The 23,811-nt window shown below is 38.0% G+C and overlaps 1 protein-coding gene across 2 annotated transcripts in view; it reads left to right on the forward strand.

The window, feature by feature from the left end:
• Positions 1–23,811, forward strand: part of PPHLN1 (periphilin 1) — a 68,979-nt gene that overhangs the window by 13,934 nt on the left and 31,234 nt on the right. The window contains exons 3-6 of one of the 2 annotated variants that reach the window (XM_060244934.1): positions 3,203–3,288; positions 8,977–9,012; positions 12,446–12,619; positions 15,657–15,718. In XM_060244934.1, coding sequence (XP_060100917.1) covers positions 3,203–3,288; positions 8,977–9,012; positions 12,446–12,619; positions 15,657–15,718 — 358 coding nt within the window. The remainder of the gene's footprint in view (positions 1–3,202; positions 3,289–8,976; positions 9,013–12,445; positions 12,620–15,656; positions 15,719–23,811) is intronic. The other variant, XM_060244933.1, reaches the window with a different exon arrangement.

The raw sequence follows: 23,811 nt of genomic DNA on the forward strand, positions 1-23,811 counted from the left end.
ATGTATGCCATTTTCAGGAACACCTAGCCTACCTAGCCTTGGATCCAATGGAGCTTTTCCATGGATGGAAGGCTTTCTATCTGCAGACTGCAATTTTCTCTCTTCCCTCTCTCACTGCAGCCTGAAATGCTGCTCCTGAGAATTGAGCTACAAATACACCATTACAAATAAAACAGTAAATACAAATGGTCATTACATTTTTATATCCCCATAAAAAAGAAACAACTTTGAAACAAAAATTTTACAATTGTGCAAGTAGTGATCTGATTTGATGGAGTGTTTCCACTAACAGAAGGATCTCTGTCTGCTGAGCGTGACTTTTTTGCCTCCCTCTTCCTGCTGAAGCTATGAATACCCTGCCCCCCCCCCATTCTGTTTCAGGGGATCATGTGGGCGAACCCCCTTTTGGTTATATTTGTTGTCTGTAAATTAAAAGTTGCCTGATACGCCACAAGAACATATTAGTCAGTCACAGTCTGGATCAACATGATGTAGGACTTAGAGAGCTGGATTCAGATTTGGCAGACTTAGTATGAATATGCACTCAGCCAGGGAATCTTTGTTGGGTGACCTTGGGCCTCTCGCACACTGTACATTAACCAATATCACAAGGTTGCTGTGAGAATAAAGTAGAAACGGACAGAATGATGGAAGCTGCTTTGAGCTCCCAAGAAGGGGGGAAAGTGGGGTATAAATCTCATGATAATAGTAATAAGAAGAAAGGCAGTAGAGTTCCAGTGAGCTGTCTCAAACCATTTTTTGAGCAAAATTTTCTTACCAGCTTAATCTGGCAACAGCCAGATAAGTATCCTGCTCAGTGGCAGTTGTTATGGAAGTCCTGCTAGTTACATGTTTTTATTTCACTTTGGGTATACAATTTCCTGGAAATTTAAATAACTAAGTTTCTCTGGAAGCGTCACAACTAACATTTCTGTCTCTTGGTTCCAAGTACGCAAGTTACTTTAAATATTTTCCATTTTAGCAGCCTAAAATCCCAAAACAAAATTCTGCCTCCAAAAGCATCTTATATCAAAAATTGAGATTCTTTTCGTATATTCTCTCTAAGTGAGTGTAAGAAAAAGCAAGGGTAAGAAAAGTGAGCTTGTACACTGTAGTGGCTAGAATACTGGACTATGTTGCTAGAGATCTGGGTTCAGATCTCATTGGATGACTTTGGACCAGACACTCTTTCAGCCTAACTTACCTCCCAGGATGGTGTTTAGAACAAAATATGCTACCCTGAAATCATTAGAGGAACAGCGAGCTACAAATGGAAGAGAAAGTGTGTTATTCACCAACTAGAGTCATATTTCCTGCTCCCTCTCTCTTTTTTTAAAGTAAGTTTTTATGTTTTGTGGTTGCCTCAACAGCTAGTATAGAACCGGCTGCACTTAGAAGTGAGTGCATATACAGTATGTCACAGAAGTGAGTACATCCCCTCACATTTGGTAAATATTTAAGTATATCTTTTCATGTGACAACACTGAAGAAATGACACTTGGCTACAATGTAAAGTAGTGAGTCTGCAGCTTGTATAACAGTGTAAATGTGCTGTCCCCTCAAAATTACGCAACACACAGCCATTAATGTCTAAACTGCTGGCAACAAAAGTGAGTACACCCCTAAGTTGCAATGTCCAAATGGGGCCCAAAGTGTCAATATTTTGTGTGGCCACCATTATTTTCCAGCACTGCCTTAACCCTCTTGGGCACAGAGTTCACCAGAGCTTCACAGGTTGCCACTGGAGTCCTCTTCTACTCCTCCATGATGACATCACGTAGCCGGTGGATGTTAGAGACCTTGCGCACCTCCACCTTCCGTTTCATGATGCCCCACAGATGCTCAATAGGGTTTAGGTCTGGAGATATGCTTGGCCAGTCCATCACCTTTACCCTCAGCTTCTTTAGCAAGGCAGTGGTCATTTTGGAGGTGTGTTTGGGGTCGTTATCATGTTGGAATACTGCCCTGCAGCCCAGTCTCCGAAGGGAGGGGATCATGCTCTGCTTCAGCATGTCAAAGTACATGCTGGCATTCATGGTTCCCTCAGTGAACTTTAGCTCCCCAGTGCCGGCAGCACTCATGCAGCCCCAGACCATGACATTGCTACAGAGGTTGAAGGGGTGGGTGTCAGCCTGTCAGTGCTCAGACCATATGCCGCAAGCTACATCAAATTGGTCTGCAGGGCTGTGGTCCCAGAAGGAAGCCTCTTCTAAAGATGATGCACAAGAACGCCCGCAAACGGTTTGCTGAAGACAAGCAGACTAAGGACATGGATTTCTGGAACCATGTCCTGTGGTCCAATGAGACCAAGATAAACTTATTTGGTTCAGATGGTGTCAAGCATGTGTGGCGGCAACCAGGTGAGGAGTACAAAGACAAGTTGTGTCTTGCCTACAGTCAAGCATGGTGATGGGAATGTCATGGTCTGAGGCTGCACGAGTGCTGCCGGCACTGGGGAGCTACAGTTCATTGAGGGAACCATGAATGCCAACATGTACTGTGACATACTGAAGCAGAACATGAATTGAAATGTTGTGTCCAAGTAACTAATGGCATATTTTCTGGTTAGTGCAATGAGGGAGGTTAGCTGACAGCAGACAGTAGTGGCTCTACAAGTCCTTGTCCTTCAAAAGAGGGTGAAGCTGTCCTTTCCCCCATGGTAGAGAATCCCTACCACCATCCTAGAAAACTGAAAATGATCTGTGTTCATGTTGTAATGCAGGGGTGGCCAAACTGTGGCTCAAGAGCCACATGTTGCTTTTTCACACATATTGTATGGCTCTCAAAGCCCCCACTGCCCTGTTGGCCGGCTTGGAGAAGGCATTTGTCTCTTTAAATCACTTCACGAAGCCAAGCCAGCAAGCGGCTTGGAGAATGCATTTAAAGTTGCTTTCTTTCTGCCTCTCCTCTTTCCCTCCATCTGTCTCCCTCCCTCCCAGCTCTCAAGCATTTGACAGTCATGTCTTGTGGCTTTCAAACATATGTAGTTTGTTCTATGTGGCTCTTACATTAAGTAAATTTGGCCACCCCTGTTGTAATGGATGCAGGAAGGGCTCACTCACTGTCCTAGATCCCAGTTTAAGAAGCACTGATATTTAGAATTGTGGTATTAGTACTTATAAGAATCTGTAGTGGTATTAGTACTTATGAGAATGCATTTTGACTGCTAAAATACACATATTGATAAAGACTTTATCTTTAGTGGCATACAGAAGAGATGAAATGTGGTCTGATGAGCGCTACGAGTATGAAAGACTTCCTCGAGAGCGGCTTCCTCCACGTCCTGATGTAAGCTATTGTTTTAAATGTATTTTTTTTTACATTTAGTATTACTTTGTATGTGTTTCCTAACTATTATGCTCTCTTAGATTTTATTTTGCTGATATGTATTTAAGGCATCAAACTTGCAGGCAGGTGGGAAGGACAAGCCCAAGATGAATTGTATAGAATGTGCCCATTAAAATCACGCTGGGAATCTTGATAGAGCTTCAGTGGGGATTCTATGTTTTATATTTTTGTTAATTTGTTGTATATGTGGCTGCCTTAGTAGTCTGAAATTGAAAATATTATGTTTTTTTTCTCCAGTAACTAATCTGAAATAACATGTCTACTGTGCTTCTCTTTACCTTCTGTAGAAACTATGAGAGATCAGATACATGATCCATTTAAATGTCACAAATTTTCATTGTGGAGAAATCCATCATTTTTTCACAGATATTTATGTTGGCCTTTGTTAGGTTTTTAGCTGTGTATCCATTATAACTTTCAACACTATGAGCTGTTTCTCTCAATTACTTATTTTATGCTTTGTTTTTGTTTTTCCTTATATATTCCCATTACATCCCATAGGAAAAGAAGTGTGAATTTGCAGTTTGTTTAGTGAGAGGAGCATAATTTTTACAGAATTCAGGCATAATGCACTTTTAATTTTCTTTGTAATCGTGTTTCTCATACTGTGATGGAGAGTTCATATTCCTGCTGCTTAAACAGTGCCTTAAAAATCAGCTTTGCAGCTCAAATGTGTGCCTTTATTCAGAAATAAACTCCCCACTGAGTTCTCTAATTTCAAGTAACTGTGCAAAAGACTGCAGCTTGTAGGATAATCTTTTTAAAAATCTTTTTTTTATTTTTGGAAAACAAAAGAATAATAAAAATACAGAAAAGGAAAAAATGATCACATATAATTGTATATATCAAAAGGTGATGATATTTTGTTATATATAGAAAATATTTCTCCCCATCACCACCTTCGTTACATTGAAAGGTTTTTGGGATCACTGTTTACAGAATGCTATAAGACTTTCTTCTGTTGGGATACATTTTATGTTCAATATTTTACGTTTCAAATTTCATAACTAATCTGTTTTTTATCTGAATTGTTTCATTCACTGTTGCTGCATACTCAGTATTGCATATTTTTGCCATTTCTTCATATTTACTGTTACTTTTGGCAAAGAGATAATATAACAAAAATACAGAAAGGTGGACTATTATGCATCTTAAAGCAGAAAATAAAAAAATGTTTCTCTTCAAAATCCACTTCTTACACACATTTATATTTAACATACTATATTTAGAACTGATTTTCATTCTGCTTCATTGCAATACAATTGTATACAGTGTTTTAGACTACTTCTCATTTTAAATTTGACTACTATTTGCATAGGACACACTCAGTTTCTCCGCAGATTTCGTAACTGATTTTTTTCTCAAGTTCTAAATTTTGCCATTGCTGCATATTTCTGTATAGATAATTCTAGCTGATGTCACCATGTATTTGTATATCTCTTCCAAATTTTTTGGCAGATAGTTGGGCAATATACCTAGTAACATTTACTTAGCTTCCATGGGGAATTTAAATTTTAATATATTCTGCGTTTCTCCATGTGTTTCCTTCCAATTTTTTTGTTTTTTACATGTACATCACATAAGGAAGAAAGTTCCATCTGTATCTTGACATTTTCAGCATTTTTCTTTGTAGTTTTTATTTGCTTTCCTGATATTCTTTAGAGTTATATACCATCTAAAAACATTTTGTACCAGTTTTCTCTTAACGCCTTACTGGCTATAAACTTAATATTTTTCCAATAGCTGTTCCTAATGATGCATGGATATCTGTTCTTTAAGTTTTTTCATCCACTTAATCATACATTTTTTCACTTGTTCTTCTGTTTCTAGCTGGAGTAGTAACTTTATATATCCATTGTAGTAAATGCTCTTTTTGTTTATAATCAGCTGTTTGAATTCTGTCACATATCTTAAGGCTCCATGTTCAGTGTTAATGATCTTCTTTAGTTTGAAGATGACTGATGATAGAACAACCACTAAATGTTTATTACTTCATATCTAATATCTTGCCATGACTTGATTCCCCCCTGAGAATTTATCATGATACCATACATTAGAAAATTATTTTTATTCCTCGTGTTCTTATCATAGAGGGCTTCTATTGTGGACATGAGCGGACACTCTGGAGATCTCAATAAATTCTGGCATGCAAACCATGTTTGCAACAATTCATCTCAAATTAAATGACTTTCATCTTGTGTTATGATAGTTTTAGTTGATTTCTTGATCCATAAATAGTTATGTAGGCCTTCATCTAGGTCTGCTGATTCAAGTTTTGCTATTCTTTCTATTGGGTCTTTAATCCAGTCAGCAATCCAAACCAGGCCTGCTGCTTGGTAGTATAATTTTATAGCTTGAGTTGCTAATCCTCCTCTGTTTTTCTCATCTTGTAATATTTTAAAACTTAACTCTTGGTTTCATGCCATTCCAAGTAAATTTATCTATCTATCTCTGCCATTCTTTCAATGTTCTTCTATATGTATGTGTCTATAGCTGCACGCCTCGCGATCTCACTGGATCGCTTCTATATGCGGCTTATGGCTACCCCAGCCCCTCTTCCACCTCAGTTCTTCCTTTTGAATTTTACCTCACGACATTGAAACTCAAGGGGTGGGTGTAATATGGATTTCTCACTACTAGTCTCTTTGGGGTTTTTGTTTTGCTTTCAGATGGATATAACTCAGTTTGTAGGTAGGGGACCACAGCAGCTTTGATAGTTTTCCCAATATACTGGCACCAGAAAACTTTAAAGTAAACCACAGAAATTTATTAACATACACACACCGTCTTCAACTGGGGAATGGGAAATATATACATGGGCTATATTGTATCTTAAGCAGTTACCAGTTTCTTTGTAGTTCAGGCTTTATAATATCTAGTTTACTTAGGTCTCTCAGGTTTCACAGATCATACAGATTTCACTCTCCAACACTATTCTAGGTTGGCCTCTTGGGTATAATGTGCCAAGTCGATTGGTGTCTCTTCTCCCAGCCCTTCAGACTTCTAGACCCACATCTTTCCCTCAACCACCTCTTTAGCTCTTAAGAGAAGTGTCTCTGTGTCTGTGACCTCTCAGGTCTTTTACTGTGACTCTCCTTTAGTCACACACAGCCCCTCGGCTGTCTTTATAGAGTGAACAGTGAGCTTTGCTTCTCTCGAAGACTCTCCTCAGCTCCTGTCTCAGCTCCTTCTCAGCCGTCTCCCTCAGACTCTGTCACTAACTGCCCTCAGCCGTTAGCTGTCAATCACCTCTGAGAGTTTCGAGCACTCTGGCCCCCACCCTCAGATCACTTGACACAGGCTCTATGCGTCCTTAGTTTTCTTGTTAACCCGTTCATTACCGTCACAGTGTCACAAGTAGGGGATCCAGGAATGCTTTTTACTGGTTGCCACCACTCTGGTAAGAGTCTGTCTGGGAGGTCCCAGGGTATCTACCCATCCACCCACCTCTGTCTTCCTTCGTAACAAAACACAACAGGTGTATTATAAGTGCTCAAGAAGAAACAAGTAGGTTGCAAAAGCTTTTAGTGCAGCAGTGAATATGAAAACAGTTAAAAGTGGTATAAAGCAAAAATAAAAGCCCTAATGTGACTAGCTATATGTTCCATTCATCTTATGCCAACAGACTCACTACTCGTAGGATGAGGTTACCCTTCTGCTGCAGTCTCAACCAGAGAGAACACTTGTGTCTCTAGCCTGGCCTTTTATTTCCCTTCTTCCAGGTCCCACCACTCTGGGCAAGTTTTCCCTCCAGAACTGCTTCCCACCCAGGTATAGGTAACTGCTTCCCACCCAGGTATAGGTAATATTGAACTGTCATTAATACTCATGACAGTATAGGTAATATTTGAAACAGAAAATTTAATTCATTTTAATTGCAGAGATTCTTCCAAGCCGCAGGATTTTTAATTTTTTCCAGCTGGATGGATCTGCTTGTATCAATTCTCAAATCCCTTGGTAGTTATTTTTGAAAAGATTACTTTTTTGCCCAGTCACATTTATTGCCAAATATTTAATGGGGTCTTGGCTACTGTACTCTGTATAATTTCTTCTTGTTGTTAAAAATTTCATTATTATTTTTGTCTTCTTTGTGTTGATTTTATAGCCTGACAAGGATCCAGATTCTTCATTATATTCCATTACATACTTTAACGATGGTTGGGGATTTGAGACTGTCAGTACAACATTATCTGTATAGCTTTTCATTTTGAATTCCATGTCATCCACTTTTACTCTTTTAATCCTGGCATCTCGTCTGATGTTTGTAGCTAGAATCTCAATTACTAGGATAAACAGTCGAAGTGATAAAGACATCCCTGGCATGTGCCTTTTTCTATTGAAATTGCTTCTGTTAGTTTGCCATTTATTAAAATCTTTGCTGGTTGATTTGTATAAATGCCATGCATCCAGTTCCTAAATTCAGGGCCGCAGCCCATATTCTGAAGTATATTAAGTAAGAAAGGCCATGTGAAATTGTCAAAAGCTTTCTCTTCATCCAGAAATTTTTAAAAGTTGCTTTCTGTCTCTTCTTATTCACAAATTTGATTGAATGTATTATGAATTGTATATTATCTTTCATATACCTCTTTGGTACAGAGTTCAGTCAGTGTGTGTTTGGTATACATTTTCTTAGTCTTTCTGCCATTACTGTAAAAAGATTTTATAATCTACATTGAGCAGACAAATAGATCTATATGACTCTGTAGCATTGTATCACTGCTATCTTTATGTATTAATGTTATATACGTCTCTTGGCATTATGAAAGTATTAGAGCTTGCGGAGTAATCTTAATGAAGCAAGGCATTAAGCTGTGTTCCACTCCAGACCATCTTTCTCAGCTTCAGTGTCTAGTGTAGATATTTATTTATATATCTATCAGATTTATATCCCACCCTCCCCTGACAGGTTCAGGGTGGCTAACAACAGTTTAAACACATTAGCAATTTACAAACATATTAAAATTAAATACATAAAAACATTTCCATACATATTAAAAATCCAAGATGGCAAGCTTCTGATTTCCATTATATTAGTTCAGTGAGATTGTCGGTGCTGAAGGTAAAAGATATGAAACATGTATTTGCATAAACAGAAATTATGTTCTGAAATTATCATTGTACTCTGTCCAGTTTTACATAGGCATTCTGTGGTGCCTTAACTTGAAATGACCTATGTAATTTAAGAGAATTTAACATTCAAACAAGAACAGCAGGTATTTGAATACTTAACATCAGAATGATCAGATGGCAGGCTAATGTAACTTATGGATTTGCTTCATGAGTTTTGCCAGCTGTGCATGTAAGGCATTCTGAAAGAAACATTGTGAAATCAGAAAGGTACCTACCTTGGGCATTACAAAGTTTTATGCTTCTCTGTTTGTATCTTAATGTTATTAGAAACAAATGTCAGAATTGGCACTTATAGGGGAATGATTATAGCTACCTGGGAAACAGCATATTTTATTCCTGGTTGGGATGACATTTATTTTTCCTATTCAAAACTGCTGATTCTCTTCTATTAAAAATTATAACCTGAAATATACATTGGTGAGGCAGATCTTTTCCTTTAACTTTAGCTCTTGTGATGATAGAATTTCAAGAACCCTTTCCAAATTATTTTATTTACAGGGTATGCCGTTTACATTTGGCAACATAAAGTACCAGGTATTAGCATTTGTTATCTAGCTTTTATTATTGTTTTCCACTTTTAGGTTGGCTTTGGGTAAACCATAATGGTTATGTTTCCTTTTTCAAATTTTCCATGCTGTGCATTAATTGTAATGGTGACCAAATGTTGGCATCACCCATGGACTTTTACACACTGTAGGCAACTGCTGAATTATTTGCATTCCTACTACTTGGCCTGGGATGAGTAGCACTGAATGAACTGCTTTAGTTCAGTGTCTTCCTTTTCCATCTAACAGAAGGAAACCATGCCTGTACAGAAAAATCTCTTGGTGAGACTATCCCCTCTGTGGTCCCAAAGAGCACCAAAGTTGCCACATCAGTTTTAGAGTGGGAAATATTTTGTAATTTGCACATGCACATACTGTCTTAAATGTTGAAAAATAAATTGAAAGGAATGTTAATCAAGATACGTAGTCAGGGTATGTGCTTACTTCAGAGTCATGTCTTGGCTGCTTTGTGATGTTTCTCAATTTTTTTCACAGGAGCCAGAAAGCTCTCTGCATTTTCCAGCTGCTGGATATTGGATGGGAATGAACAGGGTATATAGTCAGCCAGTCAGCTGGTCTTTCAGCACTTAATGAGCCATAGGATACAGAGAAAGGCAAAACAACTGTTTGATTAACAACTTGCTAAACCATTTGTTATTATAAATTGTTGGATAAGTTCACTCTATTTTGCTGTACCTTGAAGAATTTGTAGCTTGACCCACTAAAGTTTATACCTTAATAGTTTATACCTTATATTTGAATAGTTTATACCTTAATTACAAGATATTCACAATTATTATCTGGTTAAGCTTTCTGGTGACAGTAGGTCCCAATCCCAAAGTAAATTGCAAAAACTTACATGTTTTTATTGGGATAATTTATAGATGACCTATATGATGATTTATAGATGTCATGGTTGCTTCAAGGTGATTTACATCAAAACATACAATAACAGTTGCAAGGAATTATAATCTAGTTAGCCAAAAAACAATCAATAGAAAAGCTTTTAAAAACACTACAAGATTTGCTATTTATATGCAGCATAAAGTTGTAACAGGACTAATAGACCATATAATCCATCTCAGGGGTCTCCAGCTATAGACTGTCCTACCAGTAGCTCAGAAGCCCGCTGGCTGTTGAAGAGTAGCTTCTGCTAGAGGACACAGGAAAAAGGTCATGAAAAAGATCTGCCCTAGGTTATTTTTCAAAGCTTTTATTCCATAGGATTTTTCTTTTATTTCATAGCATTTTGCTTAGCTGGTAGTTTTATTTCTGGTGCTGTTTGTAGTCCATGGTCTGTTTCTAGGACAGAAAAGAACTTGGTAGCAAACTGAATAGGGGGAAAGCAACTTTGGGATGTTTTTCATTACTCAGAAATAGTTCTTGATAAAGAAAAGGTTGTTGACACTTTCTCCCTCTTGACACGTTCTCCCTCTCCACTTAAAAGCTGACTTAATTAGAACTACTCTAAATAAAAGATTTTGTTTAGAGTATTCGCCTAACTGAAGGAGGGAAATATGTTTCCTAATCTTGATTGGCAAGGCTTTACAAGAAAAAAGAACCACCACAGAAAAAACCCTTATATGAGCATCCTCAGACTGAGGAAGAAGAGAGGAGAAAACACTCAGCAGCTGCTGCTGACTTGACATCAATTGCATTTTGATTTAAACAGATAATAGAAGATGGAGTTGCAAACACAATGTTATGTTATTTGCTTTATGGGCAAAGATTGAAAACTACTGTGAGGAAATCCAAGGGCTTGAAAATAGGGGGGGCGGGTTGACATTTAGTAGCAGGTGCGCAAATTGCTTCGGGGGATACCTTCAGTATCAAGTGACTTGCCATGTAGTGGGGGCATGAAAAACTGCCCTCTAGGATTTATAAAACTAACACATAATCTTTTGGCTTCTTGCAAAATTGAATATTTTTTACAGACTTGGATAATATTATGTATCTATTTCAGTCAAGTTGAATTAGATCTGTTATAACTTTTAGGTCCATCTCTTCCTTTGATTCAGAATAGGCAATGTCAATTTTAAAATGAGAAATCATAAAAACATGCTTATAATACAAATATGACACACTCAAAATGTTACAGGGAACAAAATGATTATTTTAGAAATGATGATATATGAAGAATGTATTATACAAATAATATGTTTCATCTTTAGAATTAATCGAGAAATTTTTTGAAACAGCTGAAATGGATGTGCTTTCATACTTATTGAGAGAAGAGAACAAAAAAAATTTGATGGAACTATGGTCTCCATTCTATCTATGGGTGGAAAGCTACAAGAAAAATACTAGGAAATAAATAACAGAGTATATATTCATGATAGTTGATTTCAGGATTTATTAATCATAAGCTGAAGAACGATTACTGTATAGAAATAGTATTACGAGAAATTGTGCTGTGATATAACAATGTTTTTATGGGGGTTTTGTGTGTTTCCCCTCCCCTTCCCGCCCCATTTACCATTGTATGTAATACCAATAAATTGTTAAAACCGCAAATAATATGTTTCATCTTGTAAGATTATACACAATTTTTTCTTGAATTTTAGAAGGAATTGACATGTTCTATTTAAAAGTTACTCAAAAGGAAATATAATGAGTAAAGCCAGTCCTATGTCTAATGGTTTTATTCTGTGTTTTAAAAATTGCGCTGTATACCTTGTGTGACATCTAAGTATCCTGTGCTATGTATTTCTGGGCAGACATGTATGTCTGTATTTCTGCGCAGACATCTGCAAACTTGCTGAAATACCCAATGGTAAAGTGGTGAGGCAAAGAATATTTGTGATGTTTAAAGTACTGATTAAACTTAATTTAATTTGTAGTCTGTCAAAACTTAATTTATAGTTTGTCATTAGATATAATGTTCATTGGTTAGTGAATGTATCACTTTAGAGTAGCTACTCATAATCGTTCAAAATTACAAATATGTATGTTCCATTTAATAGCAACCAAAGAAATGGCAGGACACCAAAATCAGGAAAAAAAATCCTGAGTGCAAAGGCAGTAAAGTGCAACTGCAGTTTAATTACAAAAATCCATGATGCATTTTGCAGAATTAGTTCAGGGGAATGTGTTTAATAGTTAACTGGACATATACAGAATCTCTCCCATATTAGATGCAGAAAAGTGTGTGGCCATACATGGAGATGCATCTTCTCTAGACATGTGCATGTAACTCCTAAACAATTTCCTCATAAAGTCTGTTGACTTTAAATTTCTTGTTGAGTGTAGGCCATTTGGTTTAGCATTTCCCTTGTTTAACAGAGTCACAAGCTAAACTAAGCATGTATCATGGTTTCCTTTGTTTTTGGTCTAGTTACCATAAAATGCAATGTCTCATTTTTTATGGCTTTAAAATGCACTTTTAGTAAGAATTGTGTTTTGCTTATATTTTCAATTTTTAGGATGAGTATCCTCGAGTCGTCAGCTTTGGGCCCAAGAAACCACAATTTCTGGAGAGACCTGGGGAAGGAAGTTACAGTAGATATGAATATAGTCATGCTCATGTTGGCTACCGAGAGTATGAAGGTGGTCGTGGTTTTGCCCATGAAAGAAGAAGTGGCCCGCCACATAGAAGTGTAAATAGTTTAATTTTGTTTTCTTCATGGATGCACTGTTGAAAAATGTATGCTTCCAGTTAATAGCTTCGTTATTACAATTGCTGTGTTAAATTGTTAAGCTTGGAACACTAAGAAAAGAATTCAGATATTTTGATTCTTAGGCTATATTAGCCCTAAAACTGTCTAAAAAGTCAGTTGTGATGTTTTAACATCAGCTCTTGAAAACACATGTGATTGCATGTTATAATGATGCCTGAATAGTCTTTAGTCTTGTGAACTCCTCTATAGTAATTTTTGTGGTGAATTTGCATACTGTTAGAGAGTAACCCTAAGCAGGTTTACTCAGAAGTTTACTTCTTTTCAACAAGGAAAGTGTTCCTGGGATTGTACTGCTAGTATGCTGTTTTTGGCAACTGCCTGTTGATAAAGTAGTATTTTCTAGCTAATATGCAGCCTTATCTATCAGTTGATATACTATCTTATTTTCTGGTACAAATTCAACTAATACGTTGTTAGTCTGGATTTAGTGTTTGATCAGCATATTTTCTCTTCCTTGTCTCTTATTTTAAAAGTGCATATTTTGGGGATGTAGGCAAAGTAATTTGAACACGTGTGCAAGATACTGTCTTGCTGTATACCACTGATATGAGGAATGCTACAAAAGTTAGCAACATGAGTAATGAAATAATGAAGTCTTAGTACTAGCAATTCTTACAATGTAGAAAAACTACCAAATTGTTTTGTTCTCATTCAGCAATACACTATGTAACAAAACAGAACAAATTACTGTGTGCAAACTAACAATAAATTCAAATATTTATTCAAATAAATCCAAATAAATGTTCTATTAAATATGTGTATATTTAATAAAGTGCTGAAATCTCTTAGTGTTTCAATTACAAAAATATAAATATTATTATTATTAATAATAATAATAATAATAGAAGTAAAACTATCTCAAATATATATATAAATAAGAAGTTCCCTGTTAATCATATTGGTATCCAGAGGAGGACATGAAACAATGTCTTGCTGTATACTCCTTATATGAGGAATGCTAAAAAAACCTTTCAGTATGATTAATGAAATGATGATGTCTTAGTACAGACAATTCTTACAATTAGGGTTTGTAGAATCTTTCGGGATTAAGTGCCGTGTTCTACTGGAGAAAGTTTTCCTTCCAGATGTTTCGTCCTCAGCTGCGGAGAACATCCTCAGTGGCATTGCAGCCAGAGCAGGAGGATGAGGATGTTCTCCGCAGCTGAGGACGAAATGTCTGGAAGGAAAACTTTCTCCAGTAGAACACGGCACTTGATCCCGAAAGATTCTACAAACCCTAATGATGTTACCAGCCGTGAAAACCTAAAATCTTTGATAATTCTTACAATGTAGAAAAGCAATCAAATTGTTTTTTCATCCTCCTCCTTTGGAAGTTTTTAAACAGAGGGTAGATGGCCATTTGACAGCAATGCTGATTCTGTGAACTTAAAAGGTAAAGGTAGCCCCCCGTGCAATCACCAAGTCGTTACCGACCCATGGGGTGATGTTACATCATGATGTTTTCTTGGCAGACTTTTTACAGGGTGGTTTGCCATCACCTTCGCCAGTCATCTATACTTTTCATCCAGCAAGCTGTGAACTTGGGAGGGGGGAGGATTTGTGAATTTCCTGCATTGTGCAGGGGGTTGAACTAGATGACACTGGAGGTGTCTTCCAACTCTATGATTTTAGGATTCTAATGTTATGTAATCTATAGTATTCCAAACTGATTCACAGAGTCCTTCTTAAATTAATGAAGTCAATGTGGGGGGACGTCTGTTGATCTTCAAACTTTCAAAACATCAAGAAGACCAAGTCCAATGGACCTTCAATAGCATTCGTTTTGAGTCACCTCTTCAAAATTTAAAGGGCCCTGCAGCTGATCAGTGGGAGCATGTGGCCTGCCATTCAGCTGGAGGGCCATTAAATCTCACAGGAGTAGGGGGAGAGGGGTGGCCACTGATCCCAGGAAGTGGGTGCCAGGTGCTTGAACTCCATAGCATTGAGTTCGCTGCTTAGACTTCAAGCGTGGGCAGCCCCTCTTTTCAAAACATTTAAAACAGGGGTGTCAAACATGCAGCCCGAGGGCTGGATCAGGCCTCTGGAGGGCTCCTTTCAGGCTCACGAGCAACTCACTGTCATCTGCTGCCTTCTCTCTCTCTTGCTTCCTTCTGCATCACGGCTTGCTTTGCCAGCCTTGCTCAGTCACAGGAGCTACAGAGTAAAGCCTCTATTTTCTCCATTGGCTGATCAGTGCATGAAGCATGTTATGTACAAAATGCCGAGCCATTTCATGTTTTCCTCTGAGTCTTATGCTCAAAGCATTGACCATGAGATTTCTATAATGAATGTCAATAAATCAAAAGTAGGTTTGCAACTTAAATGCAAACACCTGAACAGCATACTCAAGTTTGCTGCAGCACAGACATTGTCTCCAGATTTTAATGCAATAGGTGTCAGTTACCAGAAACTGTTAAATAAACAAGATATTGCAGGAGTGCTAATCTTTTAAGCATATTTTAAGGTTTTTGTTTTTTTAAAAAATCTTTGTTTGTATGTGTCCTTTATCAAGTTTATCTCCACTACCTGGCATTACATTTTATGACATATGTGACCCAGCCCCACAACGTCTAATGTCAGATTGGGCCCTCATAACAAATGAGTTTGACACCCCTGATTTAAAGATTTTAATGGTTTTTTGCAAGCGGGAGGCATGTGGCATTTGCTTGCAAAAAAAACATTTAATGGTACCTTTCCTTTTTTAAAGTTGGTGGGGGGGGCACCTGCACCTGAACTCCAAGTGGCAGATTTACTGCCTGGAGTTCAGGTGTACGCAGTGTCAGCTTTCCAGACGTGATTATGTCACTTCCATGTGATGTTATCGCATCAGGAAGTCCCTCACCACCTCCCAGAATGCCCCTGAAATCCCCCTACCAGGGAGACAATTCGACCTGGCAACCCTAATTCTATACCATATTGACATATAACCTTTTGGTATCGTTTCATTAATTCATAGGATGATCCAGAGTATAGATGGCCAAGAGATGAACATCCTGCTAGTCGCCAGCCTGATTACAGGTACTATCTTTTTTAAAAATCAACTTCTGTTTCTGAATTGCGTTCTTATCTGTGCTGATAAATTGTGCATAGCTTTAAGTTTTGTTTTAGTTGATGATGCATGCATGTACTTTGAATTGGCTCCCTGAAGCAGTCCAGCCACAGTTGAAAGGTAGGTTGATCTAAAAGTCCTTATAGACTGTGCCTTGGGTTCCTTCCTTTCTTCTGTCCCATTAAAAAATCAGATAATGAGTTGGATCTGGTAATCACATCTTCCCTGGTTTTCTCTCTCGTCTCAAGTTATTTGCCAATAAGGTTGGTGAGATCTTCAGTTTCTCTCTTTCTGAATACTGATTTGTTTGAGCTGCCAAATACCAGGTTGAGTAAACCATGAAGTCATGAGGTTTTTATTTGCAAATTCTCTCTAGAATCTAGTGTTGAAAGATTTTTGCTTGGCTGGCTTCTTTTGTGTGCATTTTCTTTTGATATGAAGTATTTGTTTCCTTAGAGTTGTGTAATTACTGATGGAGTAAGAATTACTAGATTTACATATGTGTCCCCCTTTTTACAATGGAATAAATATGTGATGATTTACATAATTAAAGATAATCTTTAGTCAGATTTGTTTTTGAAAGACTTGCCAGAAATAGTGTGACCTATGTGTAGATCATAGTAGTGTTGTTAGTCGTGGCTATGTTGTCATAAGGCTAAAAACAATTCCACCACAACACAGCTTGGGACAATGCCCGTTCTACCTAAACCAGTGCAAGCAGATGATCCCCGCAATCACAGAGTATACATAGAGTACTCTTTCCTAGAGGTGTTATTGTTCTTTGGATCTGTACTTCAGATACCTTCTTGAGGAGGGTGTTTCTTTGTTTCAGTAGGTACATTTTGCTGACACTGTCAAAGGTTTTTGTGACATAGAATTGAACACTTGAATGTTAATGATTCATTCACACTTCAGATCTTTGTTTTTCTACTTTAAAATCTTCTGCATAAGAAACTGAGGAAACAGTAGGCAATTTGTTTTTGAAGAGCAATAGTGGCCTCCAGTGGCCGCAGAGGTTTGCTTTTATGGATTTGAATAATGAGCTTTCCTTGATACAGCACCAAGTTATGTGTGTGTGTGTTTTGTATTTGCAAAAACAACACTATTCTTGCATGGTAGGGTATAAGAACACAGATATAATTTTTTTACAAGCCAGCTGGCAAAATCCAGATTCTCAAATGGCTACTACAAGGAGCCTGTGAGAGTCTTATTCATGCAGAGAGTAATTGCTATATCAGTGTAAGATTTTTTTTTAAAAATTAAATAATGTATATATAGACTCTTAGCAGTTAGAAAAGATCAATATAAATTAGAACATTTTGGTTAGCAGCCTAAACTCTGAAATTAGCATCAAAAAGTTCCAAATCGAGAGTAAACAAAGAGGAAGGAGTGTTCTCCCCCTACTCCAGTAAAAGAATGCATTTCTGAAGATCATGAAAGTTTTGAGGAAAATGTTTTCTCCTTTTAAAAAATGAGGTTTTGGGTGCAATTTATAATGGAAGCAAAACTCTCTGATACTAGAGAGTTGGTGGGACTGCTGTAAGCATCTGGGTATGTTCCTCCAAGGTATAATCAGCCCATGGAAGGTGGAGTTTTATTCTCCTCCAGTTCTTAATTTTTAAGGTCTCCAAGGACTGAGCTATAGTATATTATTTGTAGAATAACTTAGCTCAAACTTGATTTGAAACATATAATGTAAAGTTAATATAACGAGCTAAGATTAACTAGTGAATCTTATAAATCTTATTATTTAATCTTTGAGAGAAGAACGAAGGAAGGTGAAGAAAACATGAAGATATAATGTTTAAGTGATATTAAGTTTGTATAGCGTAAAAGATTTTGTTGGAGTTGTTAATTTTTAAATTCTTCCTTTAATAAAGAAAGAAAATGCAAAAAAAAAAAAGTTCCACAGAATCATTACATGGCCATCTGTTAATTGTTTTTGTAAATAAAGTGTGAAGCTGTCACTAGTAATACGGTTGTGCAATTAAATATTTTATTATAGTTTAAAATATTTTTGTTAGCTGCTTTGAAAAGGTGTAATATAAAACCTCTAAGCAGATAAATCCAAGGACCAACCTGAATCTGCTGTTGTGCTGGATTCCCCTCAGTCTTGGTCTTCTTTTCTGTGCTGGATCAGCTGTTGGGTTTCAACTTGGACGTGCTTTAATTTCCTACACATATAGTACTATACCTTTTTATTAAACTCTTATTTCACTCCAGGAAGCCACTCTTGTGAATAGGTACACTGGATGTTGTCCATTGCAGATTCTCAGTAGATCAGCAAATCTTTATTAAGCTGAGGTGTGTCAAGTGGAGGGTTCCCATGCAGGAGAAGCACTGTATGTATCCATGCATAGGGGTGGTTTTAAGAAAAACAATAGTAGCCGAGTGACTGAAGGTAGATTGCTTTTCCATAGTATGTTAGTACTATTGTAGAAATAATGACAGGAAGTCTTTCCCGTTTGATTACATTGGAAAGCATTCCCAGTGATCTTGTGGGAAACTGACTAGACACATACATACTTGAGGCCCTGTGTTGGAGACACAATTATTGTTGCTGTGTTTGGCAGATTACTCAAAATAATCAATACATTGTTAGAATGATATATAAATTAAACTTCTGATTATTAAAAAAAAAAGAAGTAAAACACTTCTCCAAAATTCAAGTGAATTCACAATCCCCTAGAACGGAGATCATAATTCTTTTGTCTAGAGAGAGTTTGTGTTTTCTGGCTCTTTAGCTATAGAGTGAATCACCTTCATGGAATATGAAGTGTGAAATAAATTAAAAGAGCTAATTCATTTAACAACATTTAACAATTTAACAGCGACAATTGCATGAGAGTAAACTGCAGCTAGGATGTTGACTAGTTTGGATTGCAGGGATCATATTGCTATGTTCTTGGTCCGTCTTCATGGGCTCCCAATCTTGTTTCGGGTGCAATTAAAGATACTGGTATTGACCTTTAAGCCACTGTGTAGCTTGGAACCAGCATACCTGAAGAATTGTCTACCACGTTAAGAACCTACCTGACTTCTGCGGTTAATATTTTTCAAAAGGTGTACAGCCTGTAATGACAAAATTCCCCCCACAGATGGGCACAACAATTGTCTTTTCTGCCTTGAGGGAAACCATTGCACCGACTCCTGCACTCACTATGCAGAGTTTACTCGATGAGTGAAGAAGAACAGGGTCACTCATCTACGGACTTCCCTCATAGAATAGGCCCTTCAGCTTACCATGGCTCAATCTTCCTCAGTTCAAACACTGCCTCCTCCACCATTACTGTGGGGAGATTTGGCCGCTCAACATTTGGTTACTTCTTCCAAAAAAATGAAGCATGACAAGCTTCTGAAGAGGTCTTTGGACTCAGTTCCAACCAGTGTTCCCTATAAGCTGAGTTAGTGTGAGCTAACTTATAATTTTTTAGCCTCCAGCTCACAAATTTTTGTCTCAGCTCAGGAAAAATGGCCCCAGAGCAAACGAATTTATGTAGTAGCTCACGAATTATAATGCCAGTAGCTCACTGTAATGCCATTAGCTCACAGAGTAGAATTTTTGCTCACAAGACTCCACAGCTTAGAGGGAACAATGGTTCCAACCTCTTCAAAATCGAAGATTTCGAAATTGACAACAGCCTCTAAATTTGCCATGGTCTTGAAGCCTCCTGACATGCAACCAATGGTGGAACTGATAGTTCTGATGGGCTTTATGAATCACACTCCATCTGTGTGAACTTTTACAGCCCTGCTGTTGTCAGCACTGATTGAAACTGTCAGATCCTCCATCCACTCTGCTGCAATCACATAGGATGATAACCTTACCATCCTTTCAAGGAGTACCTCCACTAGCTCTGCTGACTAAGAATGACCATCTCTCTGAGCATTCCTTACTGCATCAGCAACCATGTGCTTCCCTGGAATTGAGACTCCAGAACCTTCCTCTAGACCAATCCCCATTTGTCTGTGCCAGTGATTGCTCCATGGTTTACTATAGAGAGCTAAAGCCATGGGGTAGCCACTTTTCTACATCAGATCCCTCTCGTTACCATCCTAGCTTTGACCACAAACAAGTATACTACATTAGATCTCAGTTACACTCTCCAGACCAGAACTGATACTGGAGGGAGTCCCGTTTTCGGTCTCATCACAACCATCATTCAAGATGGTCTAAATCTCTGAGTTGCCATTCTGTGAGACACAGATTGCCTATGGACATACCTTGTACTTGGGCTCACCATTCAGGAAGACACAGAAGCTATCAGTACACTTCCCTGAAGCATGACTACTCTACCCACTCATCAGCAGCCTTGGTCCCTAAGCCAGGCCTGACCCATCCTGATGCTGCTCGGGATGTCAAATTTGATTCTATGACAGACCCAACAGGCGAACACGTTGACTCCCTGAGCCTGTCAGTAAATGACTCTGAAAATCTTGGATCCCAAGGAGGGAGATGAAGATGCTGAGGGAGTCAAGACTGAACCTGACCTCCAGGGTATCTGAGGGTACCTGAGGTTTTGTGGAAGTCTTGCAGTGCACAGCAGAGGCACTGAGCATTCAGCTCATCTCAAAATCCCCACTGGTCTCGGACATTTTCCGTTATATTCTCCAATCTGACATCCCTGCCTCATTGGTTCCTCTACTGCTGCTAGTGCATTTGGCTGCCATCCAAGAAGCTTGGGTTAAGCCTGCCGTGACACGCACCCCCATCCCTAAGCGCTATGAGGCAGTGTATTGAGTACATTGCAGTGATGCTAAATTTCTGCAAAACCATTCCTTACCTAACTCAGTTGGTTCTTCTTCAAAGGCCACACTAACATGTCAGATGGCGCCCCCAGATCAGAAGGCGAGGAAGACTGAGACTGTGTCTATGCCTTGACATCTCTGGCCTTGAAGTTGCAGACCTACATTTTCTTATCTCTCTGCTTAGAATTTTAACATCTCCACTAAGCCCAGAAGCCTTACAGTCAAACCTCTCTCCTGAATTCCTGTCTGATGCTAAATCTCTCTTTAAAGAGTTGGCATGGGTTACCAAACAACAGATAACTGCAGCTTGCTATACTGTCTCCTGCTTCTCTTGGATCATGGCAACAGCAGTTGCACTCTAACGCCATTCCTGGCTATGCATGATGTCTCTCCAACTTGATGTCAAGCTGAAGATTGAAGACCTTGTATTTGATGGCAGTGACCTCTTTCATGCCACGACTGATGACACTCTCAAGTCGGTGGATGTGGGTAATAAACAAGCTTGGAATCTTGGAGTTTTTACTCCTCACTCTCAGCGCTCTGCCAGACAAAAGAGCAGGAAGCCAACCTACCAATGCTCAGCACAGGCTGAGACTTGAAGATGTCATCAGCCCACAACTAAACAGTCTTACCATTCTGAGTCAAAACAGGCTTCTTCTAAAAAGGCTCCACAACAGCCCAAACAGTCTTTTTGACTTCCCCCTGGGGAAGACTTCTTTTGGATTTACCGCATGGGTTGGGTGGGTTTGATGATCCTGTTACACAGGTCTGTTGCATGGGTTGCTGCACCATGGCTTTGCAGACAGATTCACAAGGGGAGGGGGTGTGCTTTTAAGATTGGTGGCCCAAATTGGGGTCTTGCAGTAGCTAGCTTTGGTTTGAGGCTTTTTGCAGAGTTGTGCTCTGCTAGGAGAGAAAAATGAAAATAAATTCTTTGGAAATGTAATTGTTAACATACACCACCTACACAAAACTGGAAAAACACTACAAAACTCCCTGTGAATTCAAATATTTATACCTGTCTTGAGTACATTTTGTGTCTCATAGCTTCCTATAGGCTTTGAAGAGTTCCCTTTCCTCCTTTAGATTTGTGGCCCTGGGGCTTGGGAGTATCTAGATTATTACCACCATTTTGGGTGCTGCTACCTTGACCTGAATAGGAAGACAGCCATCAGCAAAAACTTTTTTCATTCCCTAAATAGGCAGTTAGTTTAAAAATAAAAGACTCACTATCCTTAAACAAAGTGAAATCACAATCTGTTTTTAAAATAATGACAGAATTGGCTAACACTGAGTTCAGAAAAAAAAAATCCCCCACAAAAATTTGATTTGTAGCAAATTCACCGTAATGGAAGCATGGCCTGAAAAGAGGAAAAACGTTATTTTAAAAAATTGGCCCTGGGACTATATTGTTTTCTTTTAAAAAGTACCCTTATCCACCATACTAAACCTCAGACATATGATCATATGCATCATTGGCTAAGAAATTATTGCAGCAAAGACATATTAAGTAAACCATGTGGAGCACATGGTGTTAACACATTACTCAGAATACCTGGCTGCTTTGAAGACCTTTCTCCAGACATATTGTTTTGCATAACTCTTACTAGAGCTGTAAATTTAATTTTAGTAAGTTTTAACCATTTTATTGGGTAATCATTTTCCTTGTGTGATTATTGTGATATTTATATATGCTTATGCTGGCCGTTGACTGTTAATAAATCTAAATCGGAATCTGTTTTTTAGTTTTTCCCCTATTGTAAAAATGAGAAACAGATTTTGAAAAAACATGCTTTAACTAAATTAAAACCATGTTACTTCTAAATTCTTCCCAGAACCTAATTTTTGTCCCTCAGCAAGAGGAAAATATGTGAACTTACCTCTGTAAAAAGTCTTGCTTTCTTCAGGACCTGGATAATAAAAGGCTAGGCCATACCTTTTATATCTTTGGTCCCATTGTGCAACTAAAAGATAATCCCCTCTGAACTGCAGAGACTGGTCTGATCCAGCAGGGTTCTTCTTATGTTAATTATGTTGCCCAGCCCCCTCAGCTGCTGCCACTGCCACTGACTCCTTCTCCAGTGATCCTGGTAGTGGGTCAGTCTTTCTTAAATAGAAGTAGTTAAGCCTTCATAGATCTATGAAGCTAAGCTTTTGCGTAGCAAACGTAAACCGCTAAAACCCTGTAACTCCGGTGCAGATGGTGGGAAATCCGACCGGATGCTGCGGAGGGAACAGGATTCGGGTCTGGTAATTGTCTGAATGGAAAGTCTCATTGGAATCCTTCGTAACCCATTTCAGATTTTATTAAGGAAGAAAAGCAGGGCATAAATACAATAAATATTGTTGTGCTATATTAATCAAAGGTAGGATTATTCATTGATGAACTAGCTTAGGTCTACTTGTGTATTATGTTAGCTCCACACTTGCAAAAAGTTTTCAAGGCGGCTTTCATAATAAAAGGCCCCTTACAAAATGTACACTAGAGGTCCCTTTTTCTCTATTTACCTTTACTTCAGCATCTGTGTCTGGGTGTGTGGCTTTGTGTAGGTGAGGCACTTAAGGTATATCCTTAAAAAGAGAAATAAAGCAATAAAACAACCTGTGTTTTGGTTTACTTTAAATATTGTCCTTTATTGCATGGCAATATAATGGTCATAAAATTCTGGCAAGGAGGTGAAAACTTTTTGGTTCTCTATACTTATTTCCAGGCTGCTATGGACTTTCCTAGCCCAAATCAAGTTGGTGTTTGTTTCTACACTTGATAGGAGATTCTTCACAAAAGGTTAAAATCCTCATATCTTTTGTGCAGCTTTTTGTGTTTTGAATTATTGGCCAGGTAGTGCCTTCATTTTGGCTATTAGATCTGTGTGATTGGATGTTTGGATTCATTATCTTGATAAAAGTTTTAAGGTCAAATGAGAACTTGTTTCTTCCAAAGAAACCTAGATTCTAGAAGGGATAAACTGTAATTCCCTGCTTGTGGCTAACAAAACAGCTCCTAATAAAGATTTACTTCTGAGTACAGCCATTTAGCCAATAAGTTGCTATTATAAAATTACACTTTGATTATACAATGTAAAAATATACATGAGTAGGAGAGAAAAAAATTGCAGCCTAGAAAAATATAGTCTGTTTGTCCTTAAGTAGTGGCTTTAAAACTGCAGGGCTTTGTAGGTGAACTTGGAGCAAAGAACCTAAAGCCTTCAAGTGTGATCCACTAGATACGCAGTGCTAATATAGGAGACTGTCCTTTATCTATTATAAGTTTTTTTACCTGAACTGCAGCCCTTATTTTTAAAAACTTATAAAC

This window comes from Heteronotia binoei, chromosome 8, assembly GCF_032191835.1.
Source record: "Heteronotia binoei isolate CCM8104 ecotype False Entrance Well chromosome 8, APGP_CSIRO_Hbin_v1, whole genome shotgun sequence".
Classification (NCBI taxonomy): domain Eukaryota; kingdom Metazoa; phylum Chordata; class Lepidosauria; order Squamata; family Gekkonidae; genus Heteronotia; species Heteronotia binoei.